Source organism: Mus pahari, chromosome 9 (genome assembly GCF_900095145.1).
Source record: "Mus pahari chromosome 9, PAHARI_EIJ_v1.1, whole genome shotgun sequence".
Lineage (NCBI taxonomy): Eukaryota > Metazoa > Chordata > Mammalia > Rodentia > Muridae > Mus > Mus pahari.
Genome location: NC_034598.1, coordinates 41132957 through 41152217, shown reverse-complemented (window position 1 = coordinate 41152217; position 19261 = coordinate 41132957). Strand labels below are relative to the sequence as shown.

Sequence of the window (19261 nt, the reverse complement as noted above, 5' to 3'; positions counted from 1 at the left end):
GTCCTGCCACTGATCTGTAAGGTCCCAGGGATTCTAAAACAGAGACCAGCTTTTTGGTGAAGAACTTAGCAAATGAAAAATTTAACCTCAAGCAAATGAAAGCTTACTAAAATTCTCAGGGGCGGGGCACCTCTATAAAGGTAGGTGGAATGGAGTATTTGGTTTCAGACTCCGGGACAAGGGGTGGAGAGGGCATATTTTGCATAGCAAAGCATACCCTGGCCTCCAAGTTCTCCCATCCCAGCAGCCCTCAGTCCCTACCTGGTATACTTCACTCCCAAACCTGGGCTTTTCAGCCCATGCTCTGGGCTGCCTTTCCTCCAGGGGCTCTTTGCTATTAGATAACAGAGACTTTTTTTGTTTGTTTGTTTTTTNTTTTTTTTTGAGACAGGGTTTCTCTGTGTAGCCCTGACTGTCCTGGAACTCACTTTGTAGACCAGGCTGGCCTCGAACTCAGAAATCCGCCTGCCTCTGTCTCCTGAGTGCTAGTGCTGGGATTAAAGGCATATGCCACCACCGCCCGGCAACAGACATTTTGAGCTTGCTCTTCTTCTCTCTGCGCATGCTCCTTCGCTTTCTCTTCCCGCTCTCCTCCATGGCAACTCCCCTGGCCTCCTTTCTTAGGGGCCAGTGAACTCTCCTACCAGAGAGTGGTTTCCCAACAAACCAGCATTTATGTATATTTTAATCTGGCTTGAATCAGCTCATTTCAAAGTGGAGAAATAACTTATCTTTTAGCACTCCAGGGATCCCAACTAGCAGGGAGACTGAGGCAGGAGAATTGAGACCAGCCTTAATAACTCAGTGAGGTGCTGTCTTCAGACACCCCAGAAGAGGGCATCGGATCCCCATTACAAATGGGTGTGAGCTACGATGTGGTTGCTGGGAATTGAACTCAGGACTTCTGGAAGAGCAGTCAGCTCTCTTAACTGCTGAGCCATCTCTCCAGCCAGGCCCTGAGGTCAAATCACAAATTCTTCAGCTTGCTTCTTTCACATTAAAATGAAATCATTCCAGGTATGGCCAGCCAACAAACGCACCTTCCCCAGGAATATTCAATTTCCTCTTGCTTCATGTGTGGGCATGTGTAGAACCTGCTTCATGTGTGGGCATGTGTAGAACCCATCAAGGGTATAACACAAGCTATGTCTCCAGCCTCAGTTTGATTTATTCCAGCCTTCCATAGGAATGTCAAAATGTATATGTGGCCATAATGATCTATTCTGATCTTGGGTAGTTTTTCTTTAGTCTTTCATAACAAAATGTTTGTATTCTGCCCGGGTGAGGCATTCATTCCCCTGGCCTTCCCAGATGGCCCTGGAGAGTAACGTGCCCCTCCCCCCCCCACACCCGCACAGCTCTCAGGGATGGACGCCCTATGAAACCAGTCCTGCTGGGCTGTCAAAAAACCTAAATTTTCCCAGAGGGTGACTGAGACCCACGTGGTCTGGCGACTGGGCTGACACCTGCAACCTGCAACCCCATGGTAGACTGAAAATTTTTCTGGCTCCTTCAAATTAGCCACAGTGCACTGGCCTGACCGCAGAGTGCATGCACATGCTCTTTGGCTTGTGGCAAAGAGAAGTCACCAGGCCTATCTTTCCGCTTACCTGACACTAGCTTTCTCCCTCCACACTTTCGGGCTAAGGGTAGCTAGGATGGGAGGTTGATGGCTCGGTCAGGTGGCTCACAGTGGGCAAGAAGCTGGCTGTGTGTGGCGCAGTGGCTGCAAGCACTGGAGGCCACACGGCATAACCTGCAGGGGCGCCAGCCATGGAGGCAGCCGGCAGCTGAGTGGTGGGCGCGTAGTGGTGGTGGTGGTGAACCGGGGCTGGCTTCTGCTTTTCAGCTCTCGGGACTCCGTGGTGCATCCATCGTTGGTCCTGGCAGAGCACACAGCCAGATCAGGACTTCAACATCCTATCCCCGGTCCCAAAGCGGTAGGAAAGGCAGCAGAATGTGTTGGGGGCCCTACCTGGGCTTAGAGTTCTCTGGGCCCCAGCTGCATTACCTGTTCCTCTTGCAGAGGACTGGCGAACATTGCTTCCACCAAGAACCTGAGAAATCCTTGCACAGGGTCTCCGGAGCAAGCCCCTGCCCCAGCCACCACGCCCCCACCCCCAGCCACTGGCTACATTTCAGCCCCCAAACTTACCTGGAGGCTAGCAGCACGTGGGCCTGTGGACCCCGGGGGCAGGGCTTTGAGCATCATGTTCTGCATGAGGATCTGGTGCATCTGTGCGTTCTGCATCAGCATCATCTCCACCATGTCTAAAAGGCGAGTCAGGTACTTACTCATGCGTTAGCTGCTCCTTAAAAAAAAACGGAAGCGGCCGGGCGTGGTGGCGCACGCCTTTAATCCCAGCGCGTGGGACGCAGAGGCAGGCGTATTTCTGAGTTTGAGGCCTGCCTGGTCTACAAAGTGAGTTCCAGGACAGCCAACAGCCAGGGCTACACAGAGAAACCCTGTCTCGAAAAACCAAAAAACAAAAACAAACAAAAAACAGGAGCGGAGGGCTGGAGAGATGGCTCAACAGTTAAGAGCACTGACTGCTCCTCCAGAGGTCCTGAGTTCAATTCCCAGCAACCACATGGTGGCTCACAATCATCTGTAATGAGATTCGATACCCTCTCTGGTGTGTCTGAAGACAGCAACAGTGTACTCATACATTTAAAAAAAGTAATAAAGAAAATCTTTTTTTTTACATGACTATTTCATAAAAAGGAGGAGAGGGATGGAGCCCAAGAGCATAGAGAGTGAGCATCCTGGCAAATGCATCTGCTTTTATTAAAGAGGAAAGGGAAGAATCAGAGATGAGGGAAGACAAGAGAGATCAGAGCAGAAGACTTTCCCAGGATTCCAGGGAGGGGAGCCCTGCCCAACCCTGGATTTTCAGGTCTGGCCTCTAGTAAGATGAACTGGGTTTAGGCCACCCAGTGTGGGACTTCGTTGCCATAGATCTAGCACGTTCATCACTCACCAGCAAAGGTACCTGGCAACATTGTCATTTCTGACAGTGTGATGGACTAACAAAGGCAGGTGTTCCACAGCAGCTAAACTCTGGAAACAGTGCCAGGACTCTTGTCAGCCCCATTAAAGGCCACCTTCTCAAACAACCAAGTCCAGAGTATCAGAGGGGCTCAAACAGAACCACCAGGAACTGGTCGGCCCAAGCCAGGCCGTAGGAGCAAAGTAGGAAGCCAGACCTTGGTTGCAACTCCCGTGTGAGACAGAGTCAAGAGGCCAAATGGCAGTCCCAGGCTGGACAAAGACTCCAGGAGCTTTGGACGAGGCTCCACCCTCATGGAGCAGCAGGAGTGTCAGGTGCTCCAAAAGGCAGGGTTCTCCTAAGTCGAGCTTTTGGGCTTCCTTCCCATACCAGACAACTAGGTATGAGACCAAATGTGGTTACCCATACTCTACAGTGCCATTCAATCTGTTGCTGGCTACTGTATGGATGCGCCTTAGATACATTATACTAACCAAAGACAGTCACAGGAAGACTGAAATCATGTGACTCCAGTTACATACTTGAACATGTCAAATTCAGAAAGAAAGAAAAAGATCATGGCTAGAGGGACTGTTGGCAAAGACTTTCAAGCTATGCAATCTTTTAAAAGCTGTAAGATCGAGTATTAAGCATACATTGTAGGGCTGGAAAGATGGCTCAGTGGTTAAGCGCACTCTGCAGACTTTACAGAGGAGCCCTGCTTTGGTTCCAGCACACACACAGCTGCTCACAAACATCTGTAACTCCTGTTCCAGAGGATCTGATGCCCTCTACTGTGTCCCCTGGGCCCCAGGCATGCACATGGGAACATGCATATACATACATACATATATATATATATATATATATATATATATATATATATGCAAGCAAAACATGACTATACATAAGAATTTAAAAAACCCTAAATGCTTTTTAAAAAAGACTTTGTAGTACAACAGTGTCATTTACTTCACACCACTGAAATCCAACAAATACTTTGGGTATCCTATATTTTGTTTTGAGACAGGGTCCTTTTCATGTAGCCCTGGCTATCCTGGAACTCCCAGAGCTCACCTACCTTTGCCTCCTCAGCCCTGGGATCAAAGGTGTGTACTGCTTAGCTGCTGCTGTTTTGTCTGTTTTCATGTTTTGCTTTTTTGTTGTTGTTGTTTTCTGAGACCTCATGTAGCCCAGGTTGACTTCAAACTCGCTATGTAGCCAAGGATGTCCCTGAACTTTTGACTCTCTTGCCTCTAGATCCCAAGTGCTGGGACTGCAGGTGAGTCACCACAGCTTGGTTATATAATGCTAACTAGGCTTTTGAATTCTGTTCCAGAATTTTAACTATTTATCTTAGGATCTGATTATGAAGGAATTATGGTCTTTTGGAGGGATTATTTTTTTATTTGCTTTTTCATATATCCTCTATTTCCAGAGAGTAAAGGACAGTTGTTTAGGGGATTATTAAGTCTCTTATCACCAGGGGCTACCTGGCTTGTCCTTTGGCCTCTACTCATACATTGCCCTGTGTATAGACCCCCCCCACTCCCGTGGCTAATTAAATGTAATTAAAAATAAAATATGGGGCTGGAGAGATGGCCCTGTGGTTAGGAGCGCTGACTGATTTGTTTGGATTCAGCCTCCATAAGGCAGCTCACAACCATCTGTAACTACAGTTCTACGGGATCCAGTTCTGGTGCCCTCTGCTGGCCTCTGAGAGCAATGCATGAACATGGCAGTGATGCTCATGCAGGCAAAACACTCACAGACACAAGACAAAAATCCTTTTTAAAAATTAGGAGGGGCTGGAAAGACGGCTCAGCGGTTAAGAGCACTGACTGCTCTTCCAGAGGTCCTGAGTTCAATTCCCAGCAACCACATAGTGGCTCACAACCATCTGTAATGGGATCTGATGCCATCTTCTAGTGTGTCTGAAGCTACAGTGTACTCAAATAAATAAAGCAAATATATATATATATATATATAATCAGAGAAAGTCGATTTAATGTATTTTTTAAAAATTGCTTAGGATATGTCAGATCGCAACCCCCCAAAAGGACAGTCTGGGCCAGCTCAGGCTGGACTTTGACCCAGGATGTTTAACAACTCAGCACTCCTCAGAAACCTTGAGAGTGGGTTTCTGTTTGCAGGAAACGATGTTACTTACCTGTTCCTACAACCCCCAGTCTCTGGAAAGGGTATCAAGTTCTGTTACCTCCAAAAAGCCTCCAACAGATCAAAGCCCTGAGGTAGCAGAAAGCAACCAACTCACAAGTCTCAGGAAGTCTCTGGAACCCACTAGCAGATAGCCAAAGTAACCCCTTCCCTAGAGTTATAGAAGCAGTAAGGGCTGCTGAGGGGTTCAGAGCAGCCAGGCTGCATGGAAGAGACTCTGACCTGTTGATCTGCAGAGAGCTCTGAGGTTCCAGCTTCGTGAGTCGGTACCCACCCTGGGGTGGGACTTGATCCAGGAGCCTTTTGGTTGTCCTGGCTTCTCTAAGTAACTTTAATAAACTCCTTGGTACACCAAGCTTGGCCTTTGGTGGTACTGTTACTTTTGTCTGTTACTGATTCTCTAGGGTAGAGAGATGTTTACATTGTATCTCACTAGGAAAAAAACGCCTACTGTCCTGGTTTGAATACACTTGGCCCAAGGAGTGGCAGTATTTGGAGGTGTGGCCTTGTTGGAGTAGGTGTGTCACTGTGGGTGTAGGCTTTATGACCCTCATCCTAGCTTCCTGGAAGCCAGTCTTCCACTAGCAACCTTCAGATAAAGATATAGAACTCTCAGCTCCTCCTGTACCACACCTGTCTAGATGCTGCCATGCTCCCACCTTGATGATAATGGACTGAACCTCTGAACCTGTAAGCCAGTCCCAATTAAATGTTGTCCTTTATAAGACTTGCCTTGGTCATGGTGTCTGTTCCCAGCAGTAAAACCCTAACTAAGACAGACAGACACCTAGTTAGAAAATATTCTCACTAAGAAAACACCTACTTAGGACATACTTTCCTTTTCAGTATTAACTTCGCAAAACGAAAGCAAAATAAATACAGAGCACATACGCACCTTCCTTAATACTTCCTGACCTCGGAGTGGGAAAGGCCTGAGGAGGAGAAATCTGTGCAATCAGTGGCTGCTGTGGTAGCTGCTGAATGATAGTGGCAGGAGCCTGGGGGACCTGAGAGAGGCAAGTTGGTTAGCTATCTGGATGCACAGTCTTTGCAACTATCCCCCACCTATCCACCTGCACACTTGACCAACCGTCCATCCATCTGTCCACCTACCCTGTCATTGATCCATCCACACATCCCATCTGTCTACCTGTCTGTGTACCCCTCTATCCATCCCTCCGCCTAGCATCCATCTGAAGAGAAGGTTAATGGTTAGCACTGTAAGTTAGCATAGATGATTGGAGAGAAAAATATTTGCATCCGGTCACCATTAGGACATGGTTTTGTTATGTTTTTGAGACAAGGTCTCCCTGTGTAGCTTTAGCTGGTCTTGAGCTTGTGGCTCTTACTCCACAGTATGGGATCTAGGCTCAGACCACCACACCCAGGAACTACACGATATTTTTAATGTTTCTCGTATTTCCTTCAGGAAGGTAGTTAATGCCTGGTTAATTTTGCTTTAATAGATTTAACATTTTACGTGTCCAGTCTTTTAGCTGTATGCATTTTAACAGAGGTATAGTGGGATTCCATGGTGTAGGGAGTCTAGGGGTACACACTTGTTTTTGAAAGTCGGGTGTTCATAATCCTTCTCCAGTGGCTTGGCTGCTGTAGCACCATTACCAGCTTTGCTAATTACTACAGCTCTGCCACATATGGCAGGGCATACATGGTCCTTGTCGTTTCTTTCTATTCACAGACTCGGCGGCCTAGACCAGACCTGGGAGCTTTCTCTATAGAGCACAGCTAATGAATGGTTTGGTTTGGACTCATGGGACACATGGGCTCAGCTGAGTGTCTGCTCTGCTGTTAAAAAATAAGAACAGGTGGGCTGGAGAGATGGCTCAGTGGTTAAGAACACTGACTGCTCTTCCGGAGGTCCTGAGTTCAATTCCCAGTAACCACATGGTGGCTCACAACCATCTATATAATGGGACCTGATGCCCTCTTCTGGTGTGTCTGAAGACAGCTACAGTGTACATACATAAAATAATAAAAAAAAAAAAAAAAAAAGAGGGATAAAGAAGCAAGGAGAGGTGTTTGCCAGGTGGCCTGGCAACCTGATCCCCAGAACACATATAACAGTGGAAAGATGGCAGCCACTCCACAATATGGTTCTCTGACTTCTATTTATGTGCTGTGGTGTGCATGAGGCTCACATATGTATCACACGCGCTGTGGTAGTTTGACTAAGTTTGACTTATGGGAAATGGCACTGTCAGGAGGTGTGGCCTTGTTGGAGGAATGCATTACTGCGTGAGGTCTGCTGGCACTCAAGCTCCTCCCTGTGCAGAAGAGATCCTTCTAGCTGCCTGGAAGCCCCCCAGGTCTGCCTGGATCCTGCCGTGCCTCCTGCCATGATGATAATGAACCTGTAAGCCAGCCCCAGTTAAATGTCATCCTTATAAGAGTTGCCTTGGTCATGGTGTCTGTTCACAGCAATGGAAACCCTAAGATGTGCACACACCACTACTAACATACACAATTTAAAACGTGTATATCATTTGCATAAGAGGTCAGTTGGTTTCCGTTGCTCGTGATTCAGGATGCTGTGCATAGGTCACGTCACGTAAAGTTCTCAGAATGGTATACTCCGCTGTCGTAACTCTGTCCGTAAGTCGGGGTCTTAATCATCCCTGGCCGCTGTGAAGTATTAAAGGGCGGTGCGTCTCTGAATTCAGGGACCACTGGTGCTAAACTCCCCTAGTTCTTCCAATGCAGCTGTTAGGTTTGGTCTACCAGGAGGTGAGTCTGTCCTGAGAGTTGGCCATCCCTAAGCTGGTCCTCCATGTATTTCCCCCAGAGAACCCAAGGTATCATGGACAGCAAATGAAGCTGTTATTGTCTGTTAACAGAATGAACCTCTCCAGAGGACCAGCACCCTGCTGGGGACTCCTGGGAAAAGAGAGAGAGAGAGAGAGAGAGAGAGAGAGAGAGAGAGAGAGAGAGAGAGGAGAAAAGTCTCTAGCCTCCCTGATTGGATGGCCTGTTGGCATCACCGTGCCCTTCTGCACTGCGCTGTCTTCTCCCACCCCACCACAAGTTGCCTTTACCCAAGAGTCCTCCCTACCGGGTGCTGGATGATCCTTGGTGGCTCTGGGGGTCGGGGCAAAGGTGGGGAGGCAGCAGGGAAGACGTCTGCGGGGGGCACCTCTGGGTCCAGGGTTGGCACCGCAGCTCTTCCATGCATCCTCCAGGCAGGGGCAGGGGAGTGCTCCTCCATCAGCTGCTGCTCCTAAAACGACGACGAGAGCCTGTTGGCTTGAGAGCCATCAGCAGAGGTCACTCATCCTGTGAGCCTCACTGGGTGAGCAGCCCCTAACCATCATGGTTTTACCATGCCTCACCCCTGCCAGGGAATATGGCACCCAAATATTCAGTGTGGAATCCCTGGAACTAGGGATCTCTTTGTCTCTCTCCCAATGTGACCATAGTCAATAAACCATCCTCTTCTGTTTTTTACTGTTGACTTGACTTTTTTTTTTTAAGATTTATTGTTTATTTATTTATTTAATGCATTTGAGTATACCACCATTGCTTTCTTCAGACACACCTGAAGAGGGCACCAGACCCCATTACAGATGGTTGTGAGCCCCCCTGTCATTGCTGAGAATTGAACTCAGGACCTCTGGAAGAACAGTCAGTGCTCTTAATCGCTGAGCCATCTCTCCAGCCCATTGACTTGCCTTTTAATTGGCTTATTGTGAATGGATGGCCAGACTGGGCACAGATTGTGACCCCAAGTTCAGTAGTGTGCCTTGGCAAGCACTTGGAAATCCTCTTCTCTGAGCACATAGCAATTGTTGAGTTTCTGTTTCCCAGCCAAGTATCTAATGGTTCCTCATGTATTTCAGCATCTACCTCACTATAGAAAGAGCCAGCCTCCTGTCCCACGGCAGTGTTGGGATAACACCCATAGAGATGCTTCCAGGCAGGGCCACTTGTTGCTGGAGGCCAGTTTAGCTCAGGTGAGCTCTTCCTGGGGAAATCGGCCTTAACTCATTGCCTTCTCGGTTGCCAGCTACCTAAGCAGTCTCTGAGTTTACACACTGCCTATACCTGATGTTATACTTTGTCTGGTTTCCTCAGGGAAGTGATGGGGTGGGAGTGTTCGGTCTCTTGAATGCTCAACAGTTCAGTTAACCATCTTCAATTTTGCAAACATTAGCTAATTGACCCTGTGGATACAGAGTGCCTTTGTTGGCATATGCTGGCCTGTGTGTTAGACCTTGGGGAGTTAGGCTCACGTTTGACAGAGGGTGCAGGCCTACCCAGAGCCTCTGTAGGAGGTCCTTCCTTCTCCTCAAAGCACTCTGCAGGGCCATGTCTGACTTTTCCTGCTGTCCTGCATAAAGAAGGCACATATCAATGAGGTATATAAGCCTGGCTGGTGGCTCTGACGGAGTGCCCCAACTTCCCGGAACCCTAGGGTTCAGAGTAGCCTGGAGTCGTTGAAACATCCATCCTAAAGAAGGAGAGGCCGGGGTTAGGGCAGGGAGAGCAGGGGCTATGGTAGACAGGGGAAGACTTGGTTAGAGTCAGCCTAGAGGATTTTCTTGGTCATGTAAGGCATTGGAAGTCAGTAGAACAGATCTCCCTTGATGCTGCAGCATCCTATACAGAAGGAGGCCTCCACAGGGCCAGTCATACCTCCACAGCCCTGGCTCCAAAGCCTGGCCTGGGAAGGACAGGCGTGCTCACCAATTGGAAGGAGAGGGTCTCGCTCCAGAGAAAGCTCTGGAAGGGGGTCTGCTTGCTCTGACATCCTATGGGAGCTGGGATTTTGATGGTGCCTGGGCAGGTTTCTCTGGAAGCTTTACCTGAGATACCCACGCACATGTTTGTGGCTATTGGGTGGTTGGGCTATGTGAACTGGTGTGCCATTTTCAACTAGATCTGAGGTACCCAGGTTTGGCCAGCTGCCCTCAGGGGTCCCAGAGTTACTCATAGTTGTGGATATTCCACGCTCTAAAGAACAAGACACACTCCTCTGGCCTCAGATCCTCACACAGATGTCCAGGAACCTAGATGATGGTCCCAGGGACTGAGAAGGATAAGCTTGAGACCCCCGCCCACCCCTGCAACCCGAGCAATAGGAATCTAAGTTAACAGGCAGAATTTCTGCACTGAACAACCTGTCACCTGACCTCATCTACAAGGAGCCTGCTGGCTAACGGTGTGTGTGCGTGCACGAGTGCATGCGTGTATGCATGTGTGCGTGTGTTGTTCTAGCCTGCCCTGCCTGCCCCCTTCTTGTCTGTTCCACTTCTTCCCTGGATGTGCCCATGCCGCCTTCAGCTCTTACCTGCTCTGTCCATGCTGTCCCGTTCCTGTTCCAGCATCTAAGAGGGAGAAGCTGTGACGGTGACTCGGCTCCAGGTTGGTGAGTGGGGTTTACTCTGCCCACCTGCCTAGATAGTTGATGTGCCAAAAGCTCTGGGGGCAGGGAGTGGTCAGCACCCAAAAGGAAATATGGAAGGCAAGAAGCACTTGGAAAAGTGAGTAGATGGGGGCAAGGGTCCCCATTCTGATAAGGATTATTCTGGTAATGTTCTCGAACGTAATGCACGCTCTCCATCCTCAGCCCAGAGGGACGATGCTACCCGGAGGAAACCTTAGGTGATGCTCTGCTGAGACACAACACAGGTAGGACATCTTGATGCACAGCACGGAGTATCCTGATAGGCCTCAACGTATTTCCCTACTGGGGCCCAATGGGGACACAGTGGTGGGAACCAAGATAGATGATCCGATGGTGCACAAGAGGGCTCTTTTATGGGTCCCAAGGATTACCCTGAAGGTCCTGAGAGAGATATGCTCTGGACAGATTGCTGAGTAGCAACCCCTCTTGCAGAGACTACCCTTAGGGCCTATCCAGGGCCACCGGGGCCCTGAACTTGGGATTCTGCAGTTGGTAATAGATAGCAACAGGAGAAGAGCACTGCAGGCAGAGCATACAGAGACGTTGTCCATGGGAACTCTGCTTAGTTGTGTGCACAGGCAGGTACGCTGCTGGTCACGAATCACTCCAAATTTCATTGATGGTTGCAAAGGTGGAGAATACTGGGCATGCCAGCTTTTTCCCTGGGGAAGTTGGGCTCAGTCTCCATAGTAAGGAGTAGCCCTTTAAACACTGGAGCCTGAAGGTGCAGGAGCTCTGTAGGGCCATGCCCTAGAAGTACACTTGCTGGTGGGCACAGCCTGCCGCCTGACTTTGGAAACTGCTAGAACCTAATAGTTTCTGCACAGCACACACACAGCACACGCATGCACACACACACACACACACACACACACACACACACACACACACACAGCAAACAAGAAGCCATATCTGTTCATTAGGTTTGCAGGGTCTGGAAGCAGGGACTTCTCCTGGCAGCCTGCAGAGGAGGGAGATTTGAGGGAAGCCAGGGATTAACAACAGGAGTGGAGAGGCTGTCTTACCTGTTCCAGGAGTTGTAACCTCAGCCGGGTCATCTGATCCGCCATTGAGGAGTCCAGCGTCATGACAACTGAATAAGGGGCCCACAGAGAAGTAGGAGGCTGAAAGTCCTCACTCTGCCTTGGCCCTTCCTTATGTATAACAAAGAGCCCCCTCAGGAATCATGGTGCCTCAAGACAGGTAAATGGGAGACTGACTGGTCCCTTCCCTGGGCCACAGTGCCAGAGCCTGCCCTGGAGTCTGTGACAGTTGCTAGCCTGTGAGGAAGGGAGGTCCTGGGTTGCCAGGACACCTCTGAGAGTCCTTTCTCGGTTCTGTGTCCCCACAAATGGGTCACCTGTAAACACTGACTCACGGGTGTTGCCAGGCACGGATCAGTGGGGAGGTAAAAGGCCAGGGAGTCATACTTCAAGATTCCTCCAGATGCTGATTACCCGGGGAAATAGCTTAGAAGACTCGTGGACGACTCCCCATTGCCCCTAGACCCACACCACACCATTCTGGTCGCTTGCTACTGCCTCTAGGACACTCTTGTCCTTCCTTGGAACCCTCAAAGTAAAAAGACAGTGTGGCCGGATACCCAGGAGACCATCAGACAGGCGCTCCCTGAAAGTTTCAGGAGACTTTTTGTGGCAGAGACTTTGGCCAGAGAAGGGTCAAGGGCAGCTCCTAAGGGGACCCTGGACCAGAGAGTACCCTGGCCTAGAGAACACAGACAGAAATTTAAAAGGGGGTGTGTGTCATATATGGGAGTTGAGGTTCTAAACCAGATGGGATGAAAGTCAATCCCCCATGAACCTATGAAACATCCAGGGTAGGGTCAACACTGCTGGAACCTAGGTAACCCTGGAAACTGCATCAGATCGAACGAGAGTTAGAGGGACAACTGTAGACAAGGAAAGCAACAGCAGACTCCCTAAATTGGTGGCTACTTGTTCCCAGAAGGCATTGCTAGGGGAGATAGCAAAGCCTGGGACTGGGTATCTAAACAGGGCCAATAAAGGAAAGGGGACACTGTGTCCAGCTGGGACATTGATGACATTTTCTCTCTGTTTGACTGGGCTCTGGGCTTTCTGAGAATTAGTGCTTTTCTTATCATGTGGTATTGAAGGTATGATCTATCAACACAGCTTACCCCTGCGATGCTGGCCCTGGCTTCCTGGTCTAGAAGGAGCTAACCGGCTTCTCTGTTGTGAAATGCCTGTTCTCATTCCGTACTGTCCTCTTTGGTATGCAGTTGCTAGGTGCAGTAAATGTTTACAGGGTAGGGAGCACAGTGAGAGAATATCTGTGTTCCTTACGTCGACAGCTTTTAGTACTAAAAATAAACTGAAATAAGATCTAAGAGCTACACTTGCAGAGTTTCTCTTGAGACTCCATGCCAAGAACTTGCTGAGGATGTTGGCGCAGGCGAGCTGGGTGCATGCCAGTTGTAAGACATTGAAATACATAAAACCTGAGACTCAGGTATGACTCTGGGCTCGGGTAGTTTTCGGGAAGTCTGATCTTGTTATCTTTCTGGCCCCTTCATCTAAGGAGCCTAACTCCCTCTCTTGTTTGCACAAAACACCCAATTCTGAATCCGGGAGTCAAGAAGTCTCCACTCGCCAAAGAGGACTGTGATCTAGCCCAGGGAGAAATGCTTTGTGGCATGTAAAACCTCCCGAAGTTTTTTGTTTGTGTTGTGGTCACTTAGCTGCGTGGCTTATCCTGAGGCTGTCAGGCAAGACCTTTGATAAAGTGTTACTCCTGTGAGTGAAGGGAAGGAGCCGTTACTGCTTTTTCTCTGAGAGGGAGCTAAGACTAGCGTGCATTCCCCATCCTGTGCCTGCAACAAGCCATGTTCAACTGGAGGTGTGAGGGTAGGTATAAACAGAACAAAGAACCCCCAGAGCTCACCGATCTACTGTCAAGAAGGCATGTGGTGCATTCAGATCCTGGGGTTTATCTGAAGAAAGATAAGAAGAACATGCCCATGCCTGTCCTCCTTCGCCTCCATCTTCCTTCCCATACCACCTCCTAGTTACAGACATATAGGGAGGGAGGGAGTTGGGCTATCCTACTGGCTTCCCCAGACAGAGCTGCAGCACGGTTGAGTTTTGGGGGTGTTGACCCTTCTCCACATGGGGAAACCATCAGAGATACTCAAATAGCTTAAGAACAGTCAGGGTATCCTGACCCCACACCTCTTTCCCTTAGGAACTATATTTGCCAATAAACAAATGGCTTCTGATTTCCCTTGATAAAGTGTTTTCCAACACCAGAAGGACCCTCCTTCCCCGCTGAGATAGGCTCCTAATACATAAGGACAGGAGTGGGGCCACCTATGATATGCACAGTAGCCAAGGTCACTTGCAAAGACCCTCTGCTGCAGTAGGTGTGATGCAGCTTCAGACTTAAAAAAAAAAAACAACACCCCGTATCTTCTGTTGTCTCTGGCCAGAGAGTCTTCCTAGGCACAAGCCGGCTCTTGGCGAGCCAGATAGAGAACCAACTCAATATCCTCTCAAGTGACTTTGAAACTTTCTCTAGTGGATAACTTCAGTGCAACTGCTTGGTATTTCCTGTTACCTGTTTGTTCCTACCCATGCTATTCACAGCCTCTATGTGAGGCCTGAGTGTGTGTTAGTGTGTGAGTGTGTGTGTGTGTTTTAAGGAGATATGTTTGCAGTGGGAGGAAGCAGGTAAACGGGACAGCCTGTAAGTTAGAATAGTGGAGGGAGAAGAGGGTCTGGGTTGTTTTGTGGGTGTGGAGCTGGGAGCTCTTGATATGAGTTACAGGTATACAGTAATGGGGAACTAGATACCACTATGGCTGGAGGGGCAGATAAGGGAACCAATGGCTCTTCCAGACCAACAGAAACCTGCTTCACAAGTCTATGGGAAATGGTGACTTAAGGCTAATGAGCCAAGAGCAGGCTTGTGCCACTAGCAAGCCTTCTGTTTCCTGGTCAGTGTCCAGGCTGAGCCGGGCCTGTTGTTTATGGCCCCGATAGTGGTAATGCCATGTTGTGGGGAAGGAAGGAGTCCACTTTGGACCTACCATTGACATCATGAGATTGCAGACTCAAGGAGATGGCAAGAGGAAGCTCTTGGGTACTAGGTTTAAAACTTTTGTTTGCCTTTCTGCATTGGCCGCCAGCTCCTTAGCCTCCACAGGGGTGAGGGTCAAGAGAGAAGAGGAAGACTTGGTCATTAAAACACAGACACTGCCAAAGGAACTCTGCCTTCCACCCCCGCGCACCCGAACGTCCATACCAGGGGAAGACACCTCCCTGGCTGATCACACGCTGAAGCAGGGATCCGAAGGCAGACGCAGGGTCCTTGGTGAAGCTCCAGCTGGTCACAGCAGCTGTTTCCTCATTATCGGTCCCCTAAATGACCAGCTGCCCTCCTGGAGCATCAGAGAGCTACAGGAACACCCACCATTCTCATTATTGCTCGAACGCAAGCAAAACTCACATCTATTACTCAAGCCTTTCTGTCCGCATATCACGTTAACGCTTTGAGTGTTTTGAATTGTTTGTGTGTAGCCTGAGAATGGAATCAACACCGAAGCCTTAAGTTTTCATAGCCCATGGGAGTGCTACACATAGCTTTACCTAAGTCTGTTTGGGATGGCTGGGGGGTTGGGTGGGTGGAGGGGTAGGGGAGGGGAGTTGGGGGAGGGGAGATAGCCTGTAGAATGTCTTGTTCTGATTATGTGATAGGATAGTTACTGTGTGTTTAAAAGCTTTGCGTATAGAATTTAAAAAATGTCAGATGAGCCAAGCAGTGGTGGCTCACGCCTTTAATCCCAGCACTTGGGAGGCAGAGGCAGGCGGATTTCTGAGTTCAAGGCCAGCCTGGTCTACAGAGTGAGTTCCAGGTCAGCCAAGGCTACACAGAGAAACCCTGTCTCAAAAAAACCCCAAAACAAACAAACAACAACAACAACAACAAAAAGAATGTCAGACAAAGCAAAGAGCAGCTGCTTTTTGCTGCTGGGGTTACTTCTTCCCCACCCCACCCCCAAAGAAGCTAGCCACTTCATGTCGCCCAGCCCCCAGCCTTCCTGTTGTGTTACTCTCACTTTCCTGGCTTCTGAGGGCACCCTGTGTCTCAAGCCTGATGCTTACCATGTCTCCACATTGGTCTTCCTCCCACTATATCCAGCTCTTTGTCCAGCCTATGAATTGAACTGGGTGGTACTTCTTGATGACCACCCCTTATTTCAGACTCTTATATAGCATTCCTCAAGAGCAGCAAGTGCCCTCAAACCCCAAGGCATTGCTCTAGCCTCCCAATTTTATTTTTAATTATATTTTAAAGATATTTTATTATTTTAATTATGTGTATGCATGTGTCTGTCCATGAGTATTTGCATGTGATTGCCAGTACAGACAAGGTCAGAGGCAGCTAATCCCCCCGGAGCTGGCGTTACGGGCAGTTGTGAGCTGTTTGACATGGTTGCAAGGAACCAAACTCTGGTCCTTTGCAAGAGCAGTATGCACTCAATGCTGGCTGCTAGTTTTCTGTTAATTTGGGACAAGTCATGGTCGTCTAAGAGAATTTAGATGCCAGAACCCACATCTGGTTCTAAGAGAAGGGAACCCCACTGCAGAAAATGTCTTCATAAGATTGGGCTTTAAGCAAGCAAGTCTTTTTATTTTATATTTACACAGGGTCTCTCTTTTTAGCCCTTGCTGGCCCTGAACTCAGAGACCCACCTCCCCAGTGCTTAAAGACATGTGCCACTATACGAAGTATGTGAGTGATGGGGTCATTTAGATGCCAGAACCCACATCTGGTGCCGCACAACTGCCTGTAACTCCAGCTTTAGGGCATCTAACACCTTCTTCCTACCTCTAAGGATACCTGCCAGTTCCACACAGAGACACTCATAGTTCAAAGAAATAAATATTATTAGGTATTTATTTATACTTTAAAAATTATTTTATGTGTACGAATGTTTTGCTTAAGTGTATGTATGTGCACCACATGAGTTCTTGGTGCCCTCAGAAGTGCATCAGATCCTCTGAACTGGAGGAACAGTTGTGAGCCACCATTGGGTGCTGAGAATCAACCTGGGATCCTCTGGAAGAGCAGCTAGTGCTCTTAACTGCTGATCTCTCTGGTTTTGATATGTAAAATATGACCACCCCTCAAACACTCCTTAAGTATTGAATGGCTCAAAGACTGAAGCCAACATATCCTGGAGGATCAGTCAGTCCAGAGGGAACCCACCAACTCAGTGTTTTCCTCAGTGCAAGAGACACTTCCTAAGAGACTTGAAGTCTTTTGAGTCATGAAAGTGAAACAATTTCTTTTTCTTTTCTTTTTCTTTTTTTTTTAAAAAGATTTATTTATTTATTATATGTAAGTACACTGTAGCTATCTTCAGACACTCCAGAAGAGGGCATCAGATCTTGTGAGCCACCATGTGGTTGCTGGGATTTGAACTCCAGACCTTCGGAAGAGCAGTCAGGTGCTCTTACCCACTGAGCCATCTCACCAGCCCCTTTTCTTTTATTTGTTTATTTATTTATTTACTTATTTATCGAGACAGGGTTTCTCTGTGTAGTCCTGGCTGTCCTGGAACTCACTCTGTAGACCAGGCTGGCCTCGAACTNGAACTCAGAAATCTGCCTGCCTCTGCCTCCCAAGTGCTGGGATTAAAGGTGTGCGCCACCACACCCGGCCAATTTATTTTTCTGATCTTGTAAAGCTGGGTGTCAGCCTAGAGAGAAGGCAAAAACGGCTGCCATGCAGATTTGGTATAAAATAGGTCTTATAGCCCTTATGGCATTTCCCTGTTCCCAAATTCTGCACCTCTGAGATGTTCAGGAAGATTCACTCTTACAGGCATCACCCTCTCTCCAGATTCCCTATCCTATCCGTGCAGGATGCAAAGCTCTGACAGATATCCTGGAGCTCAAATCCTCTCCTTTCATGTTAGTCACGGAACAGCCTGCAGCTTTTCAACCCAATGATAAACTAATAAATGCCTAGGCAAGAAAGAACCAGCTGCGCACTAGGGAATGGGAATCCAGGGGCCCAATCCTCCTAATTATCTGTAATCCACCGATGAGCTTTAAACGCTTTCTTACTACAAATGGACCATAGTTTATTTCCTTACAGCAGAAAGACTGTTTCCCGGTAGAGGTGATGGAGAGTCAGGAGCCTGAAAAGTGACTCTGTACATTGAAGTGTGTGCATGAATGCAGAGCGGCCCTCGGTGGCAACTCCAGGGTCCATTGGGGGCATCGGTCTAAGTTTTAGGTGTCACTCAATGGATAACTCTAGCTATACTCTGTTCTTTGGATTTGGGTTGAAGACAGGGTCCGTGTTTAGGAAGGGCTGAAGTGGTCAAAGAAGGGAAGGAAGCAAGACTCCATGTGATCCTACAGGTTAACTGCACCTGTGAAACAAAACAAAAAATAAATAACAAAACTCTCCCTAGAAGGACTAAAGAGGCTAGGATCCTACCAATGATGAGGGACTATGGGGTCTGAAAGATCCTAGAGGATGCCGCAGTGTTCGCAGAAACACATCGCGACAGAAAAAATGACTTTGGCAAGTTCTACGGGAGAGAGTGCCCAGAGCGCACCGGAGGCTTGGAGAGCCGCTGCAGTGTAAGTCCTCCTCCCGGCGGGAGACGGCGCTAGGTAGCACCGCCTCGGGGAAACGGTTTGCCCAAACCTTCCCGCCGCCCAGTCGACGAACGCCCGCGAGCCCCGGGAACGCCGCGCCGCGCTCATTGGGCGTGGATGGAGAGCGTCAGCGAACCAATCGGGGACCAGAGAGCTGGCTCTCCGCCCTGGGAGCGTCACGGGCGCGCGCGTGCGCAAGGCCACACGGGGCTCCGGATTGGCGGGGCGGCGCTGACAGTTGTGTGTATGGGGGGTGGGGAGGCGAGTGGGTGAAGGGAGGGAGTGTAAATAGAGCGAAGGCGGTGTCGCAGCCGCCCTGCCACCTCCGAGCGACTCGCCGGGAGCCCAGGTGGAGATGGAAGACGAGCAGGAGCAGCGGCGCAGGAAGGTGGAGGCTGGGAGAGCCAAGGTTAGACGGTAGCATCCTTCTCTCCGCTTTGCTGCGGGGAAGAAATCCTAAAGAGGTTCCGGTGCGCAGACTGCCGCTTGACACAAGCGGTGGCGGCGGAGCAGCGGGAGCTGCCGGGCGCTCGCCCTTCCCGCCGCTTCTGCGGAATTCACTTCCTAGGCGCCGCCATCTTGAATCCAGCGCCTTCGCTCTTGCCCCGCCCTATCGCAGCCACAGCCAATCAGCGCCCGAGACGGACGAATCTTGGGCGGGCCGAGCGCCGTGGGCGGGTCCTGGTCACCTAGCAGTCTTAGTTGTTGTGCTTCCGGTGCTCAGGCACATTCCTGGGACCAAACTGTCCAAGGCATTTTAAAGACCGTCTTCAGACTTTATTTTCCCAGGGAACCTTGAGCTTTGCTCCCGAGCGGTGTCCTGTTGTTGTATTTCGTTGTTCGCTCTCTGACCGGGCCCTCCAACTGCCATACTTCCGAGGGTCCTCTTCTCACCTCCTTCTGCCTCAGATTTCGAATTTTTTTGAGACTACCCTGGGAACACTTGTGGCTGTTAAGATAGTTGTTTGAAAGGCGATGGGGGCCGGGCGTGGTGGCGCACCCCTTTAATCCCAGCA

At 49.3% G+C, this 19261-nt stretch overlaps 2 protein-coding genes across 8 annotated transcripts in view; one reads left to right on the top strand and one right to left on the bottom strand.

The window, feature by feature from the left end:
* Positions 1 to 1643: 1643 nt before the first annotated feature.
* C9H21orf58 (chromosome 9 C21orf58 homolog) lies at positions 1644 to 12788 on the bottom strand. The gene is made up of 8 exons (XM_021205856.2): positions 12749 to 12788; positions 11616 to 11683; positions 10474 to 10510; positions 9440 to 9513; positions 8239 to 8403; positions 6064 to 6175; positions 2156 to 2271; positions 1644 to 1883 (listed from the first exon to the last, which is right to left on the bottom strand). Exons 2-8 carry the CDS (start codon positions 11676 to 11678, stop codon positions 1644 to 1646), a joined length of 807 nt encoding a protein of 268 aa, XP_021061515.1. The 5' UTR covers positions 11679 to 11683; positions 12749 to 12788.
* A 5526-nt stretch (positions 12789 to 18314) lies between these two features.
* The window catches only part of Pcnt (pericentrin), a 99606-nt gene continuing 98659 nt past the window's right edge, over positions 18315 to 19261 (top strand). For 3 of the 7 annotated variants that reach the window (XM_029542260.1, XM_029542261.1, XM_029542259.1), the window contains exon 1: positions 18487 to 18654. In XM_029542260.1, the coding sequence (XP_029398120.1) occupies positions 18601 to 18654 (54 nt within the window). In that variant the 5' untranslated portion in view covers positions 18487 to 18600. Of the gene's footprint in view, positions 18655 to 19261 lie in introns of all 7 variants that reach the window. The other 4 variants (XM_021204734.1, XM_021204732.1, XM_029542263.1 and 1 more) reach the window with 2 other exon arrangements.